Source organism: Pongo pygmaeus, chromosome 10 (assembly GCF_028885625.2).
Source record: "Pongo pygmaeus isolate AG05252 chromosome 10, NHGRI_mPonPyg2-v2.0_pri, whole genome shotgun sequence".
In the NCBI taxonomy this organism is placed as follows: Eukaryota; Metazoa; Chordata; class Mammalia; order Primates; family Hominidae; genus Pongo; species Pongo pygmaeus.
Genome location: NC_072383.2, coordinates 4,957,508 through 4,977,047, shown reverse-complemented (window position 1 = coordinate 4,977,047; position 19,540 = coordinate 4,957,508). Strand labels below are relative to the sequence as shown.

The following is a 19,540-nucleotide window of genomic DNA, read 5'->3' as shown; positions in this document are numbered from 1 at the left end:
TCAAACCTATGTTCTGAACACGCATTACAGAGGAGCACAATTACCCAGTCTGTGCCATTAGGCAGCATTAGCCAGCATCACCCATCGCTTCTGATTAGTAATTGAACTCGATCCATACAAGACAGCTCAGGCTAGTCTGGAGGCTGCCTTCTGGTATGCATTAGAAAGGGTCATCCCCAGGGGCTGCAGAGCACTTTGTACATTTAACAAGTCAATTTCTAAACTACAGTCCACTCTTGATTATTAGAAACTGATGATCCCTTGCATGAGTGTTCCTTGTGCTTCACTGTTCATCTTTTTCTTTCTTGGTGCCTTCCTTCTGGCCACAGACAAATGTATTATACTGCCATAGTCAGTGCTCTGATGTCATACCCTGATCCCCTTCACTACTGGAGAACTTATCCCCCAGCTTCTAGAAGTACCTTCAGCCATCAGCTCTCTTGGGGAATTGCCTCTGACAACAGAGTTGCCTTGCCCAAGGTCATGTTCCTTCCCAGGGCAGCTGCACCCATGGACAGGTCAATGAGAGAAGTGTGAAGTCCTCACCTCCCTGTGCCAACTAAGGACAACTCTGAAGGGCCATCTTAGCTTCTGCAGAGCTCGCTCCCAGAGGACTTGGCCTCTGTGTTGACTGCGTTGCAGCTCTGCTTCTCCTTCTGTTCAGCATTTCCTTTCTCCCCTCAAGTATCATACCAAGAGCACTCCCTAATAATCTTCCCGCACATAATCTTCATCTCCCAGTCTGTTTCCCAGGGAAGTAATTTTCTTTTTTCTTTTTTTTTTTTTAATTATACTTTAAGTTTTAGGGTACATGTGCACAACGTGCAGGTTAGTTACATATGTATACATGTGCCATGTTGGTGTGTTGCACCCATTAACTCATCATTTAACATTAGGTATATCTACTAATGCTATCCCTCCCCCCTCCCCCCACCCCACAACAGGCCCTGGTGTGTGATGTTCCGCTTCCTGTGTCCATGTGTTCTCATTGTTCAGTTCCCACCTGTGAGTGAAATTCATGAAGAACTTTCTCATACATCATCCTATTTGACCATCACACTAGACTCTTGAGGTGGTGGGTCAGCTATATGTATTTCTTTCTGCATGAAAATTGAGTTCCCAGCTTCATCCATGTCACTACAATTTTCATGCAGAAAGAAATACATATAGCTTACCCACCACCTCAAGAGTCTAGTGTGATGGTCAAATAGGATGATGTATGAGAAAGTTCTTCATGAATTGTAAAAAATATAAAAGAAACACTTATTTCCTCTTTAACTAAGATGCCATTAAATTATGTGATATTTGTACATGGAGTAGACAAATGTACACCTTTTCTATGTTCTGCAGTGTTAGAATTTAAATAAAGCCAGAAGGCCCAAGCTTGCCGAGGCATGAATTTAAATAATACTAAAACGGCATGCCTTTAGCATATTATATCACTTACATTTTTATTCATTTATGACAAGTCTTACACGAATCCAAATTTGAAGAGTGTCACCGGGATTTGTAGGGGAAAAGCACTTTTCTTCAAAAAGAATCAAAATAGTGTAGCATTAGTAATTCAGCCAGATAGCACTGCTGAGACAGATATTCTTGTTATCACATATATTTCTAAACCAGCAAACAAAGTCTTGGGGTAGCAAAGAGACATGGAATTGGTCCACAAACCCAAATTCTGCAAATTTAAGGTGATAAATTAAAGCTTAAAAATTTAAAGCCTAGTGTTCCACTTAGAAATGTCACTTTCTCAGCAGATCATAGGACAGAAAATACACACTTTTTGAATTTAACAAAGTAGAAGGCATTGGCCCAGGCGGGAATAGACCAGCATTCAGAGATGGCCACATCTCCAGCCGTGTCAGAGCTCCACGTACATCTTGTCGCTCCAGGCCCACTGCTTGTCCCTGTGCACTTGAGCTGTCTGGGGAGTAGATGGAGCATAGACCAGACAGGAAAGAATCAGAGTGCTCCTCACCACATTCACTGTGATGTGCGCCCTGGGCCCAAAGGAAAATATCCTGGGATCTTCAACTTCTGCTCTTTGGTTTTGCTTTTTCCTTCATTTGAGTGGCAATTTCTCTAATTACAAAATGGAAAATTTTATTATGATCTCTTTATGAAAATGTGTTCTGCTTAATTGTAAGGGGGTGGTGACAAATCTTTTTTTCTTCTTCTTCTTGAGATGGGGTCTCACTCTGTTGCCTAGGCTGGAGTACAGTGGTGCTATCACAGCTCACTGCAGCCTCCATCTTCCAGGTTCAGTTGATCCTCCGACCTCAGCCTCCCAAGCAGCCAAGACTACATGCATGCACCACTACACCCACGTAATTTTTGTATTTTTTTGTAGAGATGGGGTTTTGCCATGTTGCCCCAGCTGGTTTCAAACACCTGGGCTCAGGAGATTCACCCGTCTTGGCCTCCCAAAGCGCTGGGATTTCAGGCATGAGCCACTGTGTCCAGCAGACAAATCTTTAGTATCAGTTGAAAGTGCTATCTCACTGGGGCTAACACATACCTGCCCTATAGCACGGGTGATACCAACAGGTTCATGGACAGGCGTATGGGTATGTGTGCATGCATGTGGTTGTGTATGTATGACAATGTTCACCCATGTATGCATGAACCAGGGATGGGAATAGGTATTTTCCTGGAGACACAAGTATCAGGGGCCCCAAATAAGTGATGTATGGGTGTTTAAAGCCTATGCAAGAGATGAAATATATCTGGACTATAATTCAAATTCCAGAGACTTCTCTACCAACACTTATTTTTAGAGTCCCATTTCTCTATCTTCAAGTTAAGTGCCGAGTTCTCCTTTCCCACTTTCACTAAAGTGACAATAAAACAACTTTTAAGACTCTCAAGAAATATTAGAATGTCTACACTCATCAGTCCAAAAGATGATGCTCTAACAAATCAAATCCCAGATGGTCTTCGAACATAAATCATTTTTTAGCAAAATAAACTGCCAACCTCTGACCTCTGAAGAAAGCAGGGATATATGTGGAGAATGCACCAATCCAGTCTTAAGCAGAATGAAGAAGAAATATATTCTCTGGAAACATTCAGGCTGCAGGTTTTGAGAGGGAATTCAATTAATAATGAACTATTTTGATTAAAACAACAAACTCTGTCAAAGTGACCCAAAATAAAGATTCCTCCCCAAAGGAAAGGACACCAAGAACAACGTTTTTTGTTGAGAATCTCAATTACTATGTTTTCTGAATTGGGGAACTGAACTCAATATAATAAAAGTTCAATGTCAGCCCAGCCAGAGAAGTTGGGAATTGCTGTAACAGGCCGAGAAGTTCAGAATTTTCATTCACAGAGTAATTGTATAATTTATGTGAATGGTAAAGATTTTGCCTAATATATTAATCAGGTATAAAGAAAATGTACTTAAATGAAAAACAATCATCCCTACTCTATAGCCATTATAAGACTCTGCTTTTTAACAATCATCTTTAATCATTTGCCACTTAGGTCAGTATGTAGCTTTGGGACTCATGAAATGTTGCCCTTTAGTATCAAACACTAGAATTTTAAGGCTTCCCAAGATCACATCTTAAAGTCATCTAATGTATTCCTCTTCCTCTCTGCAAGACTATGTCTACAAAATCTGTGATAACTAAGAGTCTATGCTACTGAACACCAGCAAAATTCCTGGATAATTTAGTCCAGAGTCCAATAACCTTTTCTGTCATATTTGGCTGACCACTAAGCACGCAAAATTAACATGTTGGATGATTTACATGGCTTTTTAGAAACAGCATCAGAGTCCATCCCTCAACATTAAATAGCATTAACTGACGAGTCATTGTTTTAGTCACCATTTTAGCCTCGGGTACTTATTGAGTGACTAGATACACTGCATATTGCTCAACAGGTAAGAAGGATGTCAAATCTTCCCAGTATCATTCCACTTCCTAATCCTCTATCTGAAAACCAGAGACTGGAAAGTTGCCCTGGCCAAACTTACCACCTTCGGTCAGGTAAATGTCATCATCCTCATTTTACGCTTCATACTCTTGCTGCAAATTCTTGGGCATTATAACTAAAGTAAAGTATTTGACTTTCACATGCTAAGCAACCTTCTTTTGCCCTTGTTTTATGTCTGGTGGGTGTCTTTGGCTTAGAACATTCTGTTCTAATGCACTGCTTGGAAATTCTTGCAGTGGGCAAACAGTCTTCTTCCAGCACACTAATTACTTTGTATGGGATAAAGTTAAACAATTTTCTTTTTTGTATCACCAACGCCATGATTAAATTATGTTTTGAGTACTCGTTTTTATCCATTAGGGGTGAGCATTATTTTGTAAATGCCAAAAAAAGTGATCTTCACCCTGTGTAAACTTAAGACAGCTATTCCATCTTCACTAGAAACTTCCTTTGACAATAAGCTAATATCCTTTGATCTTTCAAAAACTGAGGTGGGCATTCCATCTTTTAAGGCTGACACATGCACTACTTTCTCCTTAATACTAAAAAATATTTTGCCTGTTAATGAAAGAGGAATGCAATGTATAGTGAATCTTCGTCTCAGAAAGATTCCCTTTGAAACTCACATAAAACAAAATTGGTTCCTTTCTGAAGCAGTGAAATAATGATGCTGAGTGGAATGCAAAAAAAAGTGTCATCACTATAGAGATAATTAAAGCATTTGGGGTTTCCAAACACTCTTAATTCATTATACTGAGGAATAAACATTTTTAACAAAAGTTGAATTTGGCCTTGGGCCCAAAAACGTAATTATTCTAAACTTAGTCCTTACTCATTGATCATCCTCTGATTTCAATTCTGAAAAAAATAAATTCCAACTGGAATTAGTTTATCTGGAAACATTCCTACAGTGCATTTAATGCTCAACACTTGAAACATTGAGAATATGTTAGCGCACATGGACAAACTGCATAAAATCTATTTTAAAAAATGATTAAGATTTAAAGAATTCAATGTAGCCCCTGAATATTATCCTCTAGAAAAATGTTTTGTGAACCCAAGATTCTAACAGATTGATTCTAACTCCTTACTTTAATTCCAATGAAGTTCCTAAAGAAATGCAGGCAAAAGTTAACTGATGTTTAAATCCAACCAGTTTAAGAAGGAAGAGCTAGACCACTGCAGAGATAATTGTAAATTTTTATAAGCATCTGTGTAGTATGTGCTATTCAAGAAAAGACTATACAGATTCATATTATAAGCATCTGTGTAGTGTGTGCTATTCAAGAAAAGACTATACAGATTCATATTATAAGCATCTGTGTAGTGTGTGCTATTCAAGAAAAGACTATACAGATTCATATTGTAAGCATCTGTGTAGTGTGTGCTATTCAAGAAAAGACTATACAGATTCATATTATAAGCATCTGTGTAGTGTGTGCTATTCAAGAAAAGACTATACAGATTCATATTATAAGCATCTGTGTAGTGTGTGCTATTCAAGAAAAGACTATACAGATTCATATTATAAGCATCTGTGTAGTATGTGCTATTCAAGAAAAGACCATACAGATTCATATATGCTTGTGAGCATTGTTTTATTTTTAGCAAGGACAGTTTATAATAAATTTTTGTATTTATAAAATGACTCTCAGACAAGCATATGAGAACCCTACCCAAGCATCTTGCTTGATTTTTCAATATTCATAAGTGGAAGAAAACATATCAGATCAGACAATATTTTGCACATAGGAGAAATGAGGTGATCAGAAGTGATATAATTATTGAAGATCCCTTCTTGTTCCTCAGCTTACTGCATGGCACAGCTTAACCTTCACATTGGGGGTCTGAAGATGTGAAATAGTATTAATGCCACAGGGCAAGGGAGGAACAAGACTAGACATAGTGGCTGAGGGTTCTGGGAGGCTGCTGTATGCCTGGTACTATGTGCAGGATGAACTGAAGTTCCTACTGAAAAAAACTCAGCCCCAAGTCTTCAGATCCGCCATCATACAAGACGTCCTTTGAATTAGGCACCTGATCTCCCTGGAGTCTTTCTTTAAAATGTGGCTCCCCCTCTGGGAAGAAATGACGCCGTGGCCTCCTCCTGCTCTTTCCTTTGTCCTTGTAATTGATAACATATCTATTAATATCTCACATTGATGAAACTCTTTAGAATTTGCCAAACATGTGGACCTATATTATCTCATTTAATCCACACAACCTTATAAGCTATTATATTTGTATTTTAGAAATGAGCAATTTAGGCCAGGCACGGTGGCTCACGCCTGTAATCCTAGCACTCCAGGAGGCCGAGGCGGGCAGATTGCTTGAGGCCAGGAGTTCGAGACCAGACTGGTAAACATGGTGAAAGCTTGCCTCTACAAAAATACAAAAACTAGCGGGGTGTGGTGGCACGCACCTGTAACCCCAGCTGCTCAGGAGGCTGAGGCAGGAGAATCACTTGAACCTGGGAGGCAGAGGTTGCAGCGAACCAAGATCATGCCACTGCAGTCTAGCCTGGGCAACAGAGTGAGATTCCATCTCAAAAAAAAAAAAAAAAAAAAGCAATTTAAAAGCTCAGAAAGGCTAAATGCCTACACAAAATCCACTGGTTTCTTTTTACCATGTAACATTACACTTTCCAACATTTGATCAGCTCAATAAACATTCAGAGCCCCTACTGTGTGCCAGACACTGGCCCATAAAATCGTCAATAAACCCAGGCCGACTTCACCTGCCCAGCAATCTTGGGGGCAGATCCCTGTGCCTATAAAATAAAGATAGCAATATCAGCCCAACCTAATTCATCAAGTAGAATAAAGCAATATAACTAACGTGGAAAGGGTTTGAAAACTGCAAGGAGAGCTATCCAAACTGGAAGTGTTGCTGTTAGCACCTTACTGGGAATGAACGTGCCGGGTTGCTTTGAACTTTAAAAGCAAAGGGCTGCTGATGATTCTGAACATCTGATGATAGAGGGAGTGCTTTTATAGGGCGAGAGAGGGAGTAACACAAGACCAGCCTCCTTCCATATATCACAATTAAGTCTAAGTGCTTCGCTGGGCAAAGGATCTGTAGAGCCCACTGCTTTGTCAACTAACACACCTCCAATGCCTAGCACGAAGCCTAAGTCAGGGGCAGGGCCAAGAAAAATACTGAGGGATAAAAATACAGTTAAAAGAAGATCTAAAGGTTCTAGCCAAGGTTCACATCTGCACAAAACTGCCAAATTTAAGGGATCAGAATTCAAACATTTAATCACACCAGGAAACAAAAGCGGGGGAGGGAAATATTAGAATCACTATAGTGTATCAATTCTAAGATTCCTCTTTTTACCTTTTTACATCTGTAAAATTGGGATGAATCAATGCAATGGCAGGTCGTAGTTGTCAGTGTTCTCTCTTTCTTACAAATATGTCAGATAACACTGCATCTTACAATTAATGCTATCTTAGATTTAATTAATTAAATAAGATGTCGTAAATTGTCTGTTTTCAAGCTGGTTCAAAGGGCTGCTTTCCAGGTATACTGCCTACCATGCTGTGTCTTATCCACTCAGTACTTTGCCACCAGGCACCTCTGCTCAGCCTTAGGGCTGGCCCTCCCTCCACACTCAAGCCTGGTCAGAATCCAGAAATCAGGACTGACTGCGGCAGGCAGCTTCCCACCCAGTGGCAGAGTAGCTGACTTCAGATCACATCTGCTCTCTGTTCTCCCCCCTTTAAACTGACTTGACTTCTTTTTAAAGCTTTGTAAACAACAAAGCTCCCAGTTATAGCCCCATTCCTAGCAGCTACCTGGTTCTATCTCTTTCTGCTTTAAGAAGACCATTCTAAGGCTGAACTTTGAGAAACATCCACTGCTGTTGGGGTGTCTTGGGCTGTCTCTTACCTTCTCTGTCAGAGCTTAGCCTGGCCTGTTTCCTGACCACAAGAGAAAAATCATGGGCAGCCTGCCTAGCTTTGTAGTCTACTTTCAGTGTCAGCTTATACAGCAAAAGCAAGATTCATCTGCAAATCTTGTAACATGAACCTATCACAGTGCAATACTCTTCTACAATGATGCACCAGCCACCCAGTGCATTTAGCATGTAACAGACCCCTGTCAAGAGCACCTCCCCCTGTTTGCTCTGACATAAAAGAGTGTGTAGAAAATGTGATATTCACAAGGAGGAAAATAGAAGATCTAAATCTCAGGAAGAATCAAAAGGAAATGCAACGACGAGTCATTAAAAAAAAAAAAAAACAGGAAGAAAGAAATGTGAACCACATGTAGAAGTCCATGGAAAAAGCCTGTGTAAAGAATGGATAGGAACCACGTTGTTTTTCCACATCAAAATCACTCCTAACACCACACTGCAACTATCAAGTCAGTTGATTCCAGACCACAACACTGTTACACTCACACACACAGTCGTGTCTGTCTGTGTCTCTCTCCCTCTCTCTCTCTCTCACACACACACACACACACACACACACACACACGCAATTATCCTTCCTGCAAAGCTTCTCAGACTGTGCATAAAAACTAGTTTCAAATCAAAACAACTTAAGTGGATATAACCAATTTCTTTGCTCCCCTGAGCCTCATTTCTTGTTTTATTTTAAAAGCTTGATCCTCCTTCCACTCTAACTTCCACAGGCCAAATTCCAATGGCCTTCACTTGGGATCTTACCTGAGACCAAACTGAATTTATCCTCAAAATATAACCCCCGGACATGTCCTTGGACAGCAGAAACAGACCATGTGGGCCAAAGGAAACAAGTCTGTTTCATGATCTGATCTTGGATTCACCCCACTATTCAAAGAGACCCCACAGAAGAAGGGAAGAAAAGGGCCCCCAAAAGACCAGTTAAACAAGAGACAAATAACCAGTCAAGATATTCCTTGATAAGATCCTTAAAAATTATCTTTAATTGATGCCAAATATGAACAGATCATAAAGTGACAGAAGCAAGTAAAATTGCATAGATGAAAACTATGCGCATCAATTAGGTTCTCAATTCATAACATTCAATGTCCTTGACCTGACATATTACACAGTTAGAGAAGGGAAAATGCACAGTAGGTGAAGATGAGACATGTCCTTAACTCAAGGTGGAAGCAACTGGCAAACTCAAGAACTAAAATAGCGTTTTTTCAGCTTCAATGGTTTGTTGTCCTGACGGTGCACTTTAAATTAATACCACTCAATTTTTATTTTTAACCTCAGTAATACTTTATCTTTACTATCAGAGGCATGTCACATGGAGTCCATGCTGTCTACTTACGTCTGCTGCATAAACAGTCCCAAAACAGTGCGCTGAAGAGAAGAAAGGTGCTTCTGCAAGATTTGGAGAGGAGACAACTTTGACCTGGAATATTTTACAAGAGATTTCTTGTTTTGTTTTGTTTTCTTTCCATACACCATTTCTTCTTCTTCTTTGATTGTGGTACAAAAGTTTTCTATACTCTTTGAAGTTTCACATCATAAAAAGTAAACTCCTAGTTAGCTCCTAAATGAAAATCACTGTGACTAGGGTTAATCTCCTTAGAGCGAATAGCCCTGAGGTCAGCAGGGCCTCACCCCTTACATACATGCTGGACTTCCCAGGAAAGCCCAGGGTCATTTCGCCTGAGCAAAGAGGCTGGCATTTAATCCCAAGGCTTCTAAACTTTATGTCTATACCCTGAATTAGTTTGCACAGTGACCCAAGGTAATGGAACAGTTTTGGTTAACAATTCAGCTCCTGTTTGCTTCTTTACAAAAATGGTAAGTAACATACATTCTTTTAAGGTTTACCTGAGTCATACTAGACATGTTCACATATACCCTGAAATTCCATGATATAAATACAAGTAGTAATATGCCACATGGTGAATGAGAGGTCACCTCCTGAGATCACAATTCAACTTGGGTTGTGTCTGGTCTTAAAATTTTAGTTTGTTTGTCTTCTTAAAATGAACATAAACATCAAAAGACTTCATTCTTGCTTGGAAAAGCCTGAAGATAACATGCTTGTTTGGCAGTTTATATTCTTTCTAACAATTTTATACTATGGATGGTTACCACCCACCAATTCTCACCACCCCAGGAATAAGTCATTCCTGGAAGAAAATGGGAAAGTGCCTTCTGCTAATGTTCTTTCTCCTTTCTTTCAATCCAATCTACCAAACTAAGAATTAAAATGTAAAATTGTTAAAAAGCATGTGTTTTGAGGTCTCCTATATTAAATGAGAGGGCTAGGAAACTATTTTTATTGGCTTTTAGATGGTAGCTAATTTGAAAAATGTGTAACTATACACAATGGGAAGAAGGCCCTTTGTAGGCTAAACCAAATTTCTACTTAAAAAAAAGTATTCCTCATTTACCATTTACATGTATTTTTTTTAATTCTCAAGCAAATCAAGATTGTGACACCACCTGTGCTTCAGGTCCGCCATAGTGGAATCTAAACCTGCCCTACAATTCCATTTCAGGGAAATGACTGCCCACTGGCCAGAATCCTGGAGAAGGACTTGCTATTGGTTTATCTGATTCTGCAAGGCTCACCCACGAAAACACTCCCAATGAACTGATATAACTGAAAATCAGAACTCAAGTCTCCAGGGAGTGCAAGGGGAGTTGTGCACAAATGGGAAAAGGGAGATGCAAAAACAGAAAGTTTTCCTGGCTAGAATTTGTCTTCTAGAAATCTGAGGACAGAGGAAATGAATGTCTTTGGTCTCTCTGATTCAGATCACTTCAGGTGAGTTAACCACTTCAGAGATTCTGGGATGGCTAACAGCCCTGGTGTGACCAACTCTTCTATTGCCACCCTATTGAACTAGGGCCCCAATAGACTGGAAGAGAGGAATTATGGCTATCAGCACATCAGAAGTCTTCTCCTTCTGGAGAAAACACGTAGTCAGGACATGAGCTGTTAGAGCTCCATGCCTAGGAAGGGGAAGAAAAGGTCAAAAGCCTGCTAAAATAAATATGAATAAGTAAACCAAAAAATAGTCATCCCTTAATAGGCAGTTTTGTTAAGTGCACCTTCAGGTCTACAAAGACATTTCAACACATTACAGTGCGAGGGTAAGAGCTTGGTCAAACATGGCATGCCTATGCTACACAGATAATCCCTGTACTCCATTCTTACTGAATTCACTGCAGTAAGCTACAGATGAGCTAAGCCGCATTCATTTTCCTCACACCACCCCAAACTCATAACAACAACTCATCCCCAGTCCCAGGCTGACAGGTTCACCGCATGCAGCACTTTTTTCTGTATCAAATGCAGAAGAATCAACCAGTCCAGGGTGTAACCACGGTAAATATACCAAATACCCAAAGTCAGTCTTGGTGCCATTTTCTCATCCATTAACCCATCCATCCCACAGTACTGAGTGGATTATTGCTGTTGACAGAGTGCGGTGTTTCAAGTTCTGTGTACACTAGACCTCAACGTTGAAATGAAAGATCAAGATAACCCCAAGACTGGGAGGAGGTTGGCATTTTTTTCCTAATTGGGGATTTTTAAGCAAGTAGGAAAGGAATCACCAGAATGAGTTAAGGTTCAGACGAGAAGGAGACATCACATGGGAGGGTTTAATGCCCTGTAGTCAGATGCTGTGCAGTTCTTGGCCCCTCATCTTCCACGATGTGTGCTGTGTTCATCTCACAGATTCACAGAAGTCACATAGGAAAATAAGATATCCATGTTCTTTCTTTTAATCGAGTTAGCCAGAATGGGTGTAACTCGAGTTTCTAGGGTGATTAGCTCACTGCTAGTTCTAGGACAGGATGGGGGAAAGGGGTGGGAGAAACAGAACAGATTTTCAGAAGAAGCTGGGCCAGAATGTCAGGTAACAGGCAGCCACATGCTAAGTGCAGAATGAAGATTCCCCACCTCAGGGTCCTTAAAAAGGCTGTGAGTACCTCTGCACGGGTGGGCAGCTGCCGAGCTCCAGAGGCCTGTGTTCCATGGCTCTCTTTCAGCCAGGAACAGGGTCCCCACCATTCTCTGGGCTGGGTAACTGGGGCAGCAGAAGGTAGATGTTCAACCTGTGAAGTGACTGCCAGGTGGGAAGATCATAGGGGCATCAGGAAATATCTGAAAGGGGTAGACCAGGAGGAAAGACCTAGGAAAGGTCATTATGAACTGAGTGTTCCCACAACCACAACAATGCCTGAAAAGATTGGACCGTCAGAGAGATTTGCTGTTACCGACAAAGAAAAAATAAGGAAAGGTGCCAGGAGCACTACACTGGACCTGAGGAAGCCTTGTGTGTCCAAAGTGGCCCTCGATAGGAAACAAATTCCCAAAAAGTTTATCTTGGCTTCTGGTGGAGAGAGGAAAAAACAAGTTCACAGTTCATGTCCAGTTGAAAGATGGGTCTCAGTTCACATCCAGCGTCAGGCTGTCAAAGGGACCAACGCTAGTAGATGGCCAGACAGACAGCACCCTCCTGGGTCTCTCCTCTCCAGGGTTTAGGGTGGTGTGGTCTTCTCACAGTGGTGAAATGAGAGAGTGAGAATGGAAAAAGAAAAAGCAAAAGGTCTGTGCCCCAACCCTTCCCCACTTTTGTTACCTAACTTCTCAGCTGTGTTAAGGAGGCACTTTCTGCAGTTCACTGTGGGTACAGGATAAAGGCACTAAGCAACTATTAAATCAATTGGTTTAGTTTCTTCAGGGAGCCTCAAGGGGAGGGCTGAAGTCTCTACAGACTTCAAAGAATGACTGCAAAGAAAAAAAAATCAGCTCTGCCTGCTTCGGATGCATACAATAGAGAAACATTTTCATTTACATCCTAAGAATGCACCAAAAAACATGCAGTATTGCACCTTTTTGTTTGTTTGTTTGCTTGTTTGTGTTGCTTGTGTTTGTCTTCAGCTAGAAAGAATACTTGTTCTTAGGTGTTGCTATATATATACTTTGATGACTTATTTAGTTTTTCACATGGCTTCCCTTTAAGGGATGGGCATATTGGTCCTCTCTCCGCCTATACCTGCACAAAAACCTGGTATTTCCCTGAGCAAAGGCAGGAAAATTGACTGAGTGCCCCCACCCCCACCCCCCATAATTTCTATTGGGCCTTTCATCCCACAGACTTGTGATTTTTATTACTTTTAAAATTTTTATTACTGAAATCATGCATTAATTAATTCAAGGTACATCTTAGTCAAATAGGCCATAATGCTGAATAAGAGAACATGCTTTGAGCTCCAAAAAGTTATTGTTCCCATCTGACTAACATATGCACTTAAATACAGTACTTTATTTACTAATAAAATAGTTAATAAATGGAGGAGTGCACTTTTGGTGAATGCAAATGAAAAAGGATCTATTTTTAGAAGAATCGATTTCAACTTAAGCTTATCCCCTATTGTCTGGGTTAACTTCTCAGCATGCGATTATAAAATAAATTGTATCAGATTCAAACATGCTTACATTTAACTTCATTTGTGCTCTCTTGCAATAAGGAGGCTAAGGTTTTACATCCAGTTCTGAAAGCCAGGGGTCGGAGTGCAGGCCTGGTGAGAAAAGACCTGTATTTGGCTCATCTGCAGTTGAGAAAATTTAGCAGCACTGCAGATGAATCAATTAATTTAATTCAGTTATCTTTTTCTTAGAGAATAATCTGGATTAGAAAGAGAATGGGCCCAGGGGGAAATCCCTACAGATCAGGACCAGTATCCAATTTATAAGGTGCTTTGTGAACCAGTCTTAAGTAATCGGAGTTTTCTTTTTTCACCTTGTAATATGCAGTTCAGTTGATCGAAATAAAAATATCTATTCATTGTCCATTTTGGCTGGTCTATCATGTTACATATAATACATCTGATGCACTGTCTTCAATGTGCTATGCGGTTTGCAAAGATTTTTTACTGGAGTCCCATGCAAATTTCAATTTTATATTTCTAAGTGATCATCTTGTTTTGAGTTTTTAAAAAAGTTAAAGAAACCAAAGCATTAAAAATGTTTCAGTTTGGGGAAGCATGTGATTATTATTTTACCTAGACTCGTTCATGGACTGAATCTTTTTAAGCCAGTTTTAGAAAATACTCTCTCTTTTCCCATTTTTTAATAAAAGGAAAATAGTTTATTTTGTCATGGATCTTGAAAGCTTCGGGTTCACCACCCCCAAAATCCTCAATGCAACAATGCATTGACAGTTAAATAGAGCATTCCAAGTCTACTTAGTAAAGTATCTACAAAGCGTGACATGAGTCACTAGGTTTTCTGTTTTGTTTTTTAAGTCTTTTGAGCTGCTAAGTGGGGCTCTTTTGTTTGCTTGCTTTTGTTTTTTAAACATCGGTCAGTAGCTTGCTCTTATTAACGCAGTTTTGGTTAGCTGTGGTGCAATTGCCAGTTCTGATATTGACCTGTCTATAATGGGCTATGCTATTATTCATATCCTCTTCGATCTCCATGTACTCAGACTTGCTCATAGTAGAGGAACTGCGGCGACTGAGGTCACTGTCAGAGGCTAAGTTAGGGGAACTGACGTGGAGCAACTGAGCCTGCTCTTCCCCCTCAGTTTCTCGGTGGTAGAAATAGTTGAAATTGGACACAATGACAGGTACGGGCAGGGCAATTGTTAGCACACCAGCGATGGCACACAAGGAGCCCACGATCTTGCCTCCAATTGTCACAGGGTACATGTCACCGTATCCTACAGTGGTCATGGATACCACCGCCCACCAGAAAGCATCGGGGATACTGGAGAAGTGCGACTCAGCTTCTTCCGCCTCGGCAAAGTACACTGCACTAGAAAACAGGATGACCCCGATGAAGAGGAAAAAGATGAGCAGCCCTAGCTCTCTCATACTAGCTTTGAGGGTCTGGCCCAGGATCTGGAGGCCCTTAGAGTGGCGGGAGAGCTTGAAGATTCTAAAAACCCTTACCAAGCGGATGACCCTGAGGATGGCCAGCGAGGTGGCCTGCTCGCCCTTCTGGTTTCCTTCCTGCTCAGCTATCTCGGTGCCCAGGGTGATGAAATAAGGAATGATGGCCACGATGTCGATGAAGTTCATGATGTTTTTGAAGAAGTCCGTCTTGCTGGGGCAGGCGAAGAAGCGCACCACCAGCTCGAAGGAGAACCAGATGATACACAGCGTTTCCACGATGAAGAAGGGGTCTGTGAAGATGTTGGAATTGTAGATGACCGTGGTGTTGTCGATGCGGCGGACGGTGCCCGTGAAGTCCTTGTCATCCTTCAGCTCAGGGAGCGTCTCCAGGCAAAAGATGACGATGGAGATGAGGATGACCATGACGGAGACGATGGCGATGACCCTGGCGGGCCCCGAGCTTTCGGGGTACTCGAAGAGCAGCCACACCTGGCGCTGGTACTCCTTCTCGGGTAGAGGGCGTTCCTCCTCCTTGATGAAGCCCTCGTCCTCCCGGAACTTCTCCATGGCCTCCTCGCCCAACTCGTAAAACTTGATCTCCTCGGAGAACATGTCCAGGGGCACGTTGACCGGCCTCCGCAGGCGGCCGCCGGACTGGTAGTAGTAGAGGATGGCGTCGAAGCTGGGCCGGTTGCGGTCGAAGAAGTACTCGTTCCTCAGGGGGTCGAAGTAGCGCATGCGTTTCTTAGGGTTGCCCAGCAGCGTGTTGGGGAACTGCGCCAGGGTCTTGAGCTGCGTCTCGAAGCGCAGCCCGGAGATGTTGATCACCACGCGCTCGCAGCACTCGTGGTCGTCGTGGTCGGCCTGCCGGGGGTAGCTGCCATCCTGGGGGTGGCCCGGGGCGGCCGAAGCCTCGTCCACGTTCTCCCCAGACATCACCGTCATGGTGGAAGCCGGGCGCGGGGGTGGGAGGCCAGGAGAGAGCCCGGGGTGGTGGGAAACAGCCAGGGACCAGGGGTGGGGGGGACCCGAGCGCCCCCCCCACCGGAGTGCGCGGCTCTTTCACGCCCAGGGGGAGGTGCTTCAAAACGAGCAGGTCGGGAGATCTGCGACTTTGCCTCTCGCTGCCTTCCCCTCCACCCTGCCTTTTACTCGATTTGGAATCCCCCTTGCCTGCGGGCCGGGTGCAGCTTTTTGCAGAGGGTTGGGTTTGGGTTTGGGGGTTTGTTGGTTTTTTGTTGTTGTTGTTGTTGTTTAGATATTTCTTCCTGATCCCGGGTGCCTTAACGCAGTGCCGTTCTAGCGGACTGGGCCATCGCTTCGGGGGTCGCCCTGGCCTCCCCTCCCCTCCGAGAGCCTTCCTAGGACCCGGTGCAGTGCCGGCTCAGCAGATCCCCACGCCTGCCACCCTCTCTGCTTCTCCTCGGCTCTCCCCCCTCCTAACCCTCTTCGCCTGCCGCCTTCTAAGCTCCCACCAGGGCGATCGATGCACGCTGCAGAGAAATAGAAAGTGATACGGGGGTAGAAAATCAGAAGCATTCAGATGGGACGGACCTACAGACACCGAAGAACACAGACCTCTAGCTTGAGAAAGCACTGGACGTTTGCTAGGGCTATCACACACACACGGACAGACGACACGCAGACACCCGGAAATCCAAGTTTGGGGCTCTTCCATCCCACTTTCCCCAATGCCCGACAGCCGATCTGTTTACAACTTCGTTAAACTAGAGATCGGAAAAGCGCCGAGAGACGCCGGGGGAAGCTCCGGGTCCCGGGCAGCATCCCCACACCCCCGGCCTCCCCCACCCGGTAGCCCCAACCCCCGCTTCTGCAGCCCCAAGCTGGGGAACCCCCTACCTGGCCGGCTGGCTTGGCGCAGGGGCGGTGCTGAGTCGGCGGAGAGCCCGCGTGGGAATGCGGCAGGTCGCCTTTGCAGTGCCCTGGCGGGAGCCGCGGCGGCCACCGCAGCAGCGTCCGAGACGCGCCGGGCAAACTCGCCGCCCTGGTCCACTCGTCCGACGCCCCTCTCAGTTGGACAATCGCTTTACCGAGCAGCTACGGCGAAAATGTTCATTCCCTACCCCCATTCTCACCGGTTGCCAGCAACCTGGAGACGCCGTCCTCTCTCCGGTGCAGGGAGTTCCGGAGGATGCGGGGCGGAAAAGCAAAATACCACCCTCTCCCGAAGCTCCGAGGCAAATGACGATAAACAGCACTCTCGCCCCCTCCTAACACTATGGGAGCCCTTGATTCGATCCCGAAGGAGGCGGGCGGGCAAGAGCCTGGATCTACATGGCTCTCCAGTTCCCTTCGCTCTCCGCACCCCAGCGCGGACCTCGCCAAGGCTACGCGGCGCGCCGGGAGCCTTTAGGAGCTTGGAGTGGAGCAGGGTGCGTGCGGCGGCGGGTCCGCTCTGTCCATTTCTGGGCGCTGCAAGATCAGCAGAAACCTGAGAGAGCGCCTGGAATACCGAGCAGCGATTGGCCCACCCGGGCGTGGGTTGGGGAGGGCGGGGGAGGGCAGGAGCGAGGAGGTGGATGGAAAATATGAGGGGGTGGTTTGGAAGAGAGCGGGGTTGTCATTCAGTTCCCACCCTTGCCAGCACAGCTTTTTCCTCTCCTACCAGAAAAACCGACCACTAACTCTTCCCTTGTGGCCCACCGCCCCGCCCACGCACGGCCCCTAGCTGCTCGCGACCTTCCCCGGGAATTTCACATTGGAAATGGTCAGGTCCGACGCAATGCAGGCGGTGGTGTTTCTGGCAAAACTCCTCCGATGGGTTTGCTTTTGTGCAGTCCCACAGTAACCCTCTTCGATCGCACTGCTCTGCGCCCCATCCCGCTCCTCCCCCAAGAAGGCCCTTGCTCTCTGCGGGGCCCACCCAGCTCCCCCCGCCGGCTGGACTCGCAGAGCTGCAGACTTTAGGCAGAGCTGTGCAGTTGAGGATCCCTGGGTTTGTTCCATGTAGTTTTACCGGGCGGCGGCGGTGCTAAGAGCCTGTCCCTCTTTAACCTACGATGGGACTTGAAGTTTTCTTACGATCCGATTATTCTGAAATACAGGGAATGTGACTTGTGGGGGACCGAAGGCTTCGTGGGTTTGTGGGGTTGTCTGCCAACTTGGTGCTAATTGGGAATAATCTGAGAAGCAAGTCGCCTACTCACCTCCCACCCGATGTCCCTCCTCCCTCAGCCTTTTTCCCCAGCCTAGTGCCTCCACAGGGCCACTTTCAAAGCTTGCAATTTATTCGGAAAGGGTCCCCCGCAGAGGCGCATGGCAGCGGGAGCCGGGGGCGTGTGCCTTGCCCTGCGAGTGCGGCTGGAGCTGCGCCCCCAGAGGCGCTGCATCTCCGCGCCTGCAGCGCGAGAAAAGGCAGCAGGCAGCTTGGTACTTCCAGGGCTGCGGAGTCTCTAAGGAGGCTGCAAGAGCCCAGAGTCGCCGCTGATTGGCTCCTCCCGCGGCCTTGGGACCACCCTTCTCACCACCGTTGCCTCCCGCCTACACCACCCACCTCCTTAATCAAAGCCAATGATTGCATCCTCCCCGCTCTATTGTGGCTAGTGGAAAGCAGGGGCCTCTGCGGGATTGCCCAGGCAGTGCAACAGTCCCTGTCTGGAACTAGTTAAATCCTTCCTCCACATTCAGACGCCAGCATTCCTTCCAGAAAAACAAAAGTGTATGTTCCCTCCCCTTCTTCAGATCCATACCCCAGCTTTTCTTTCATGAACAATGAGTTCTCTTATACTCCTCCTTCCCATATTAAACTCTGCCCTTTTCCCACCTTCCACACGCATATCCCTCAATCACAATAGCTCCAGGGATCCCTACCTTTCCGCACTGCTGCTCTAATGCAAATAAATATATTTTTAACAAAATTTTAAAAATAAAAACAAAGATATAAATATGAAGCTCCCGGCTGAAGTACTGTCAAGTCTTTTGGTTTTGTTGCTGCTGCCACTGCTAGAACCCTACTGGGGATAACCCTACTAGACAAGGGTTTTCTGACCATATCCTAGCACTACTGAGCTTCCCTATTCTCCACTTTATCTGTCCTTATCTTGTACCTCCCTCTTCCTATAACCCATTGCCTTCCTTTAAATGTCCCTAAGACTGTCGTCTTCCTAGCTTCATGTGAATGCATGTGCCCTGACTCAGCATTAGGAGATTGCCTTACTAGAAGAGATTCACAGATTGGATGAGATCCCAGGTTCCTAAATCCCGGGTTTTATTGGGGGGGCATATTAGGAAATCTACGACATCTCTGATAGATGTGTTTACAGCAGGACTGGACCTCCAAGGGACTGGAAGAAAATTGTGAGCTAGGAACTCAGCATTCTCCTCCTCCTCCTTCTTCCTCTTCCTCTTCTTCCTCTTCTTCTTCTTTGAGACAGAGTGTAGTGGTGTAATCATAGCTCACTGCAACCTTGAAGTATTGGGCTCAAACAATCCTCCCATCTTAGCCTCTGGAGTAACTGGGAGGACAACAGGCACAAGCCATCACGCCTGGCTAACTGGAACTCAGCATTCTTGATGGAAGTCCTCCCTTGGTAAGGGTCTGAAGATATTTATTAACTCAACAAATATTTGCCCAGCCCCAGCAATGGGCCAGACAGTGCCCTTGCACTGGAATGGAGACATATAAGGTCCCAGGTCTCATGGAACTCATATTCTGGTGGGAGATACAGACAATAAACACATACATCATACATTATAGTGTTAGATAAAGAAAATTAATCAGTCACAGCAAGTGACAAATATAGGTTTGCAGATAAGAAGGGC

General features: G+C 44.5%; 1 protein-coding gene across 1 annotated transcript; it reads right to left on the bottom strand.

Moving 5' to 3' along the window:
* Positions 1–8,809: 8,809 nt before the first annotated feature.
* On the bottom strand, positions 8,810–16,702 carry KCNA1 (potassium voltage-gated channel subfamily A member 1). Its single transcript, XM_054444963.2, has 2 exons — positions 16,619–16,702; positions 8,810–16,251 (listed from the first exon to the last, which is right to left on the bottom strand). The coding sequence occupies exon 2, from the start codon at positions 15,701–15,703 to the stop codon at positions 14,216–14,218; it is 1,488 nt and encodes a 495-aa protein (XP_054300938.1). The 5' UTR covers positions 15,704–16,251; positions 16,619–16,702; the 3' UTR covers positions 8,810–14,215.
* Positions 16,703–19,540: the final 2,838 nt, after the last annotated feature.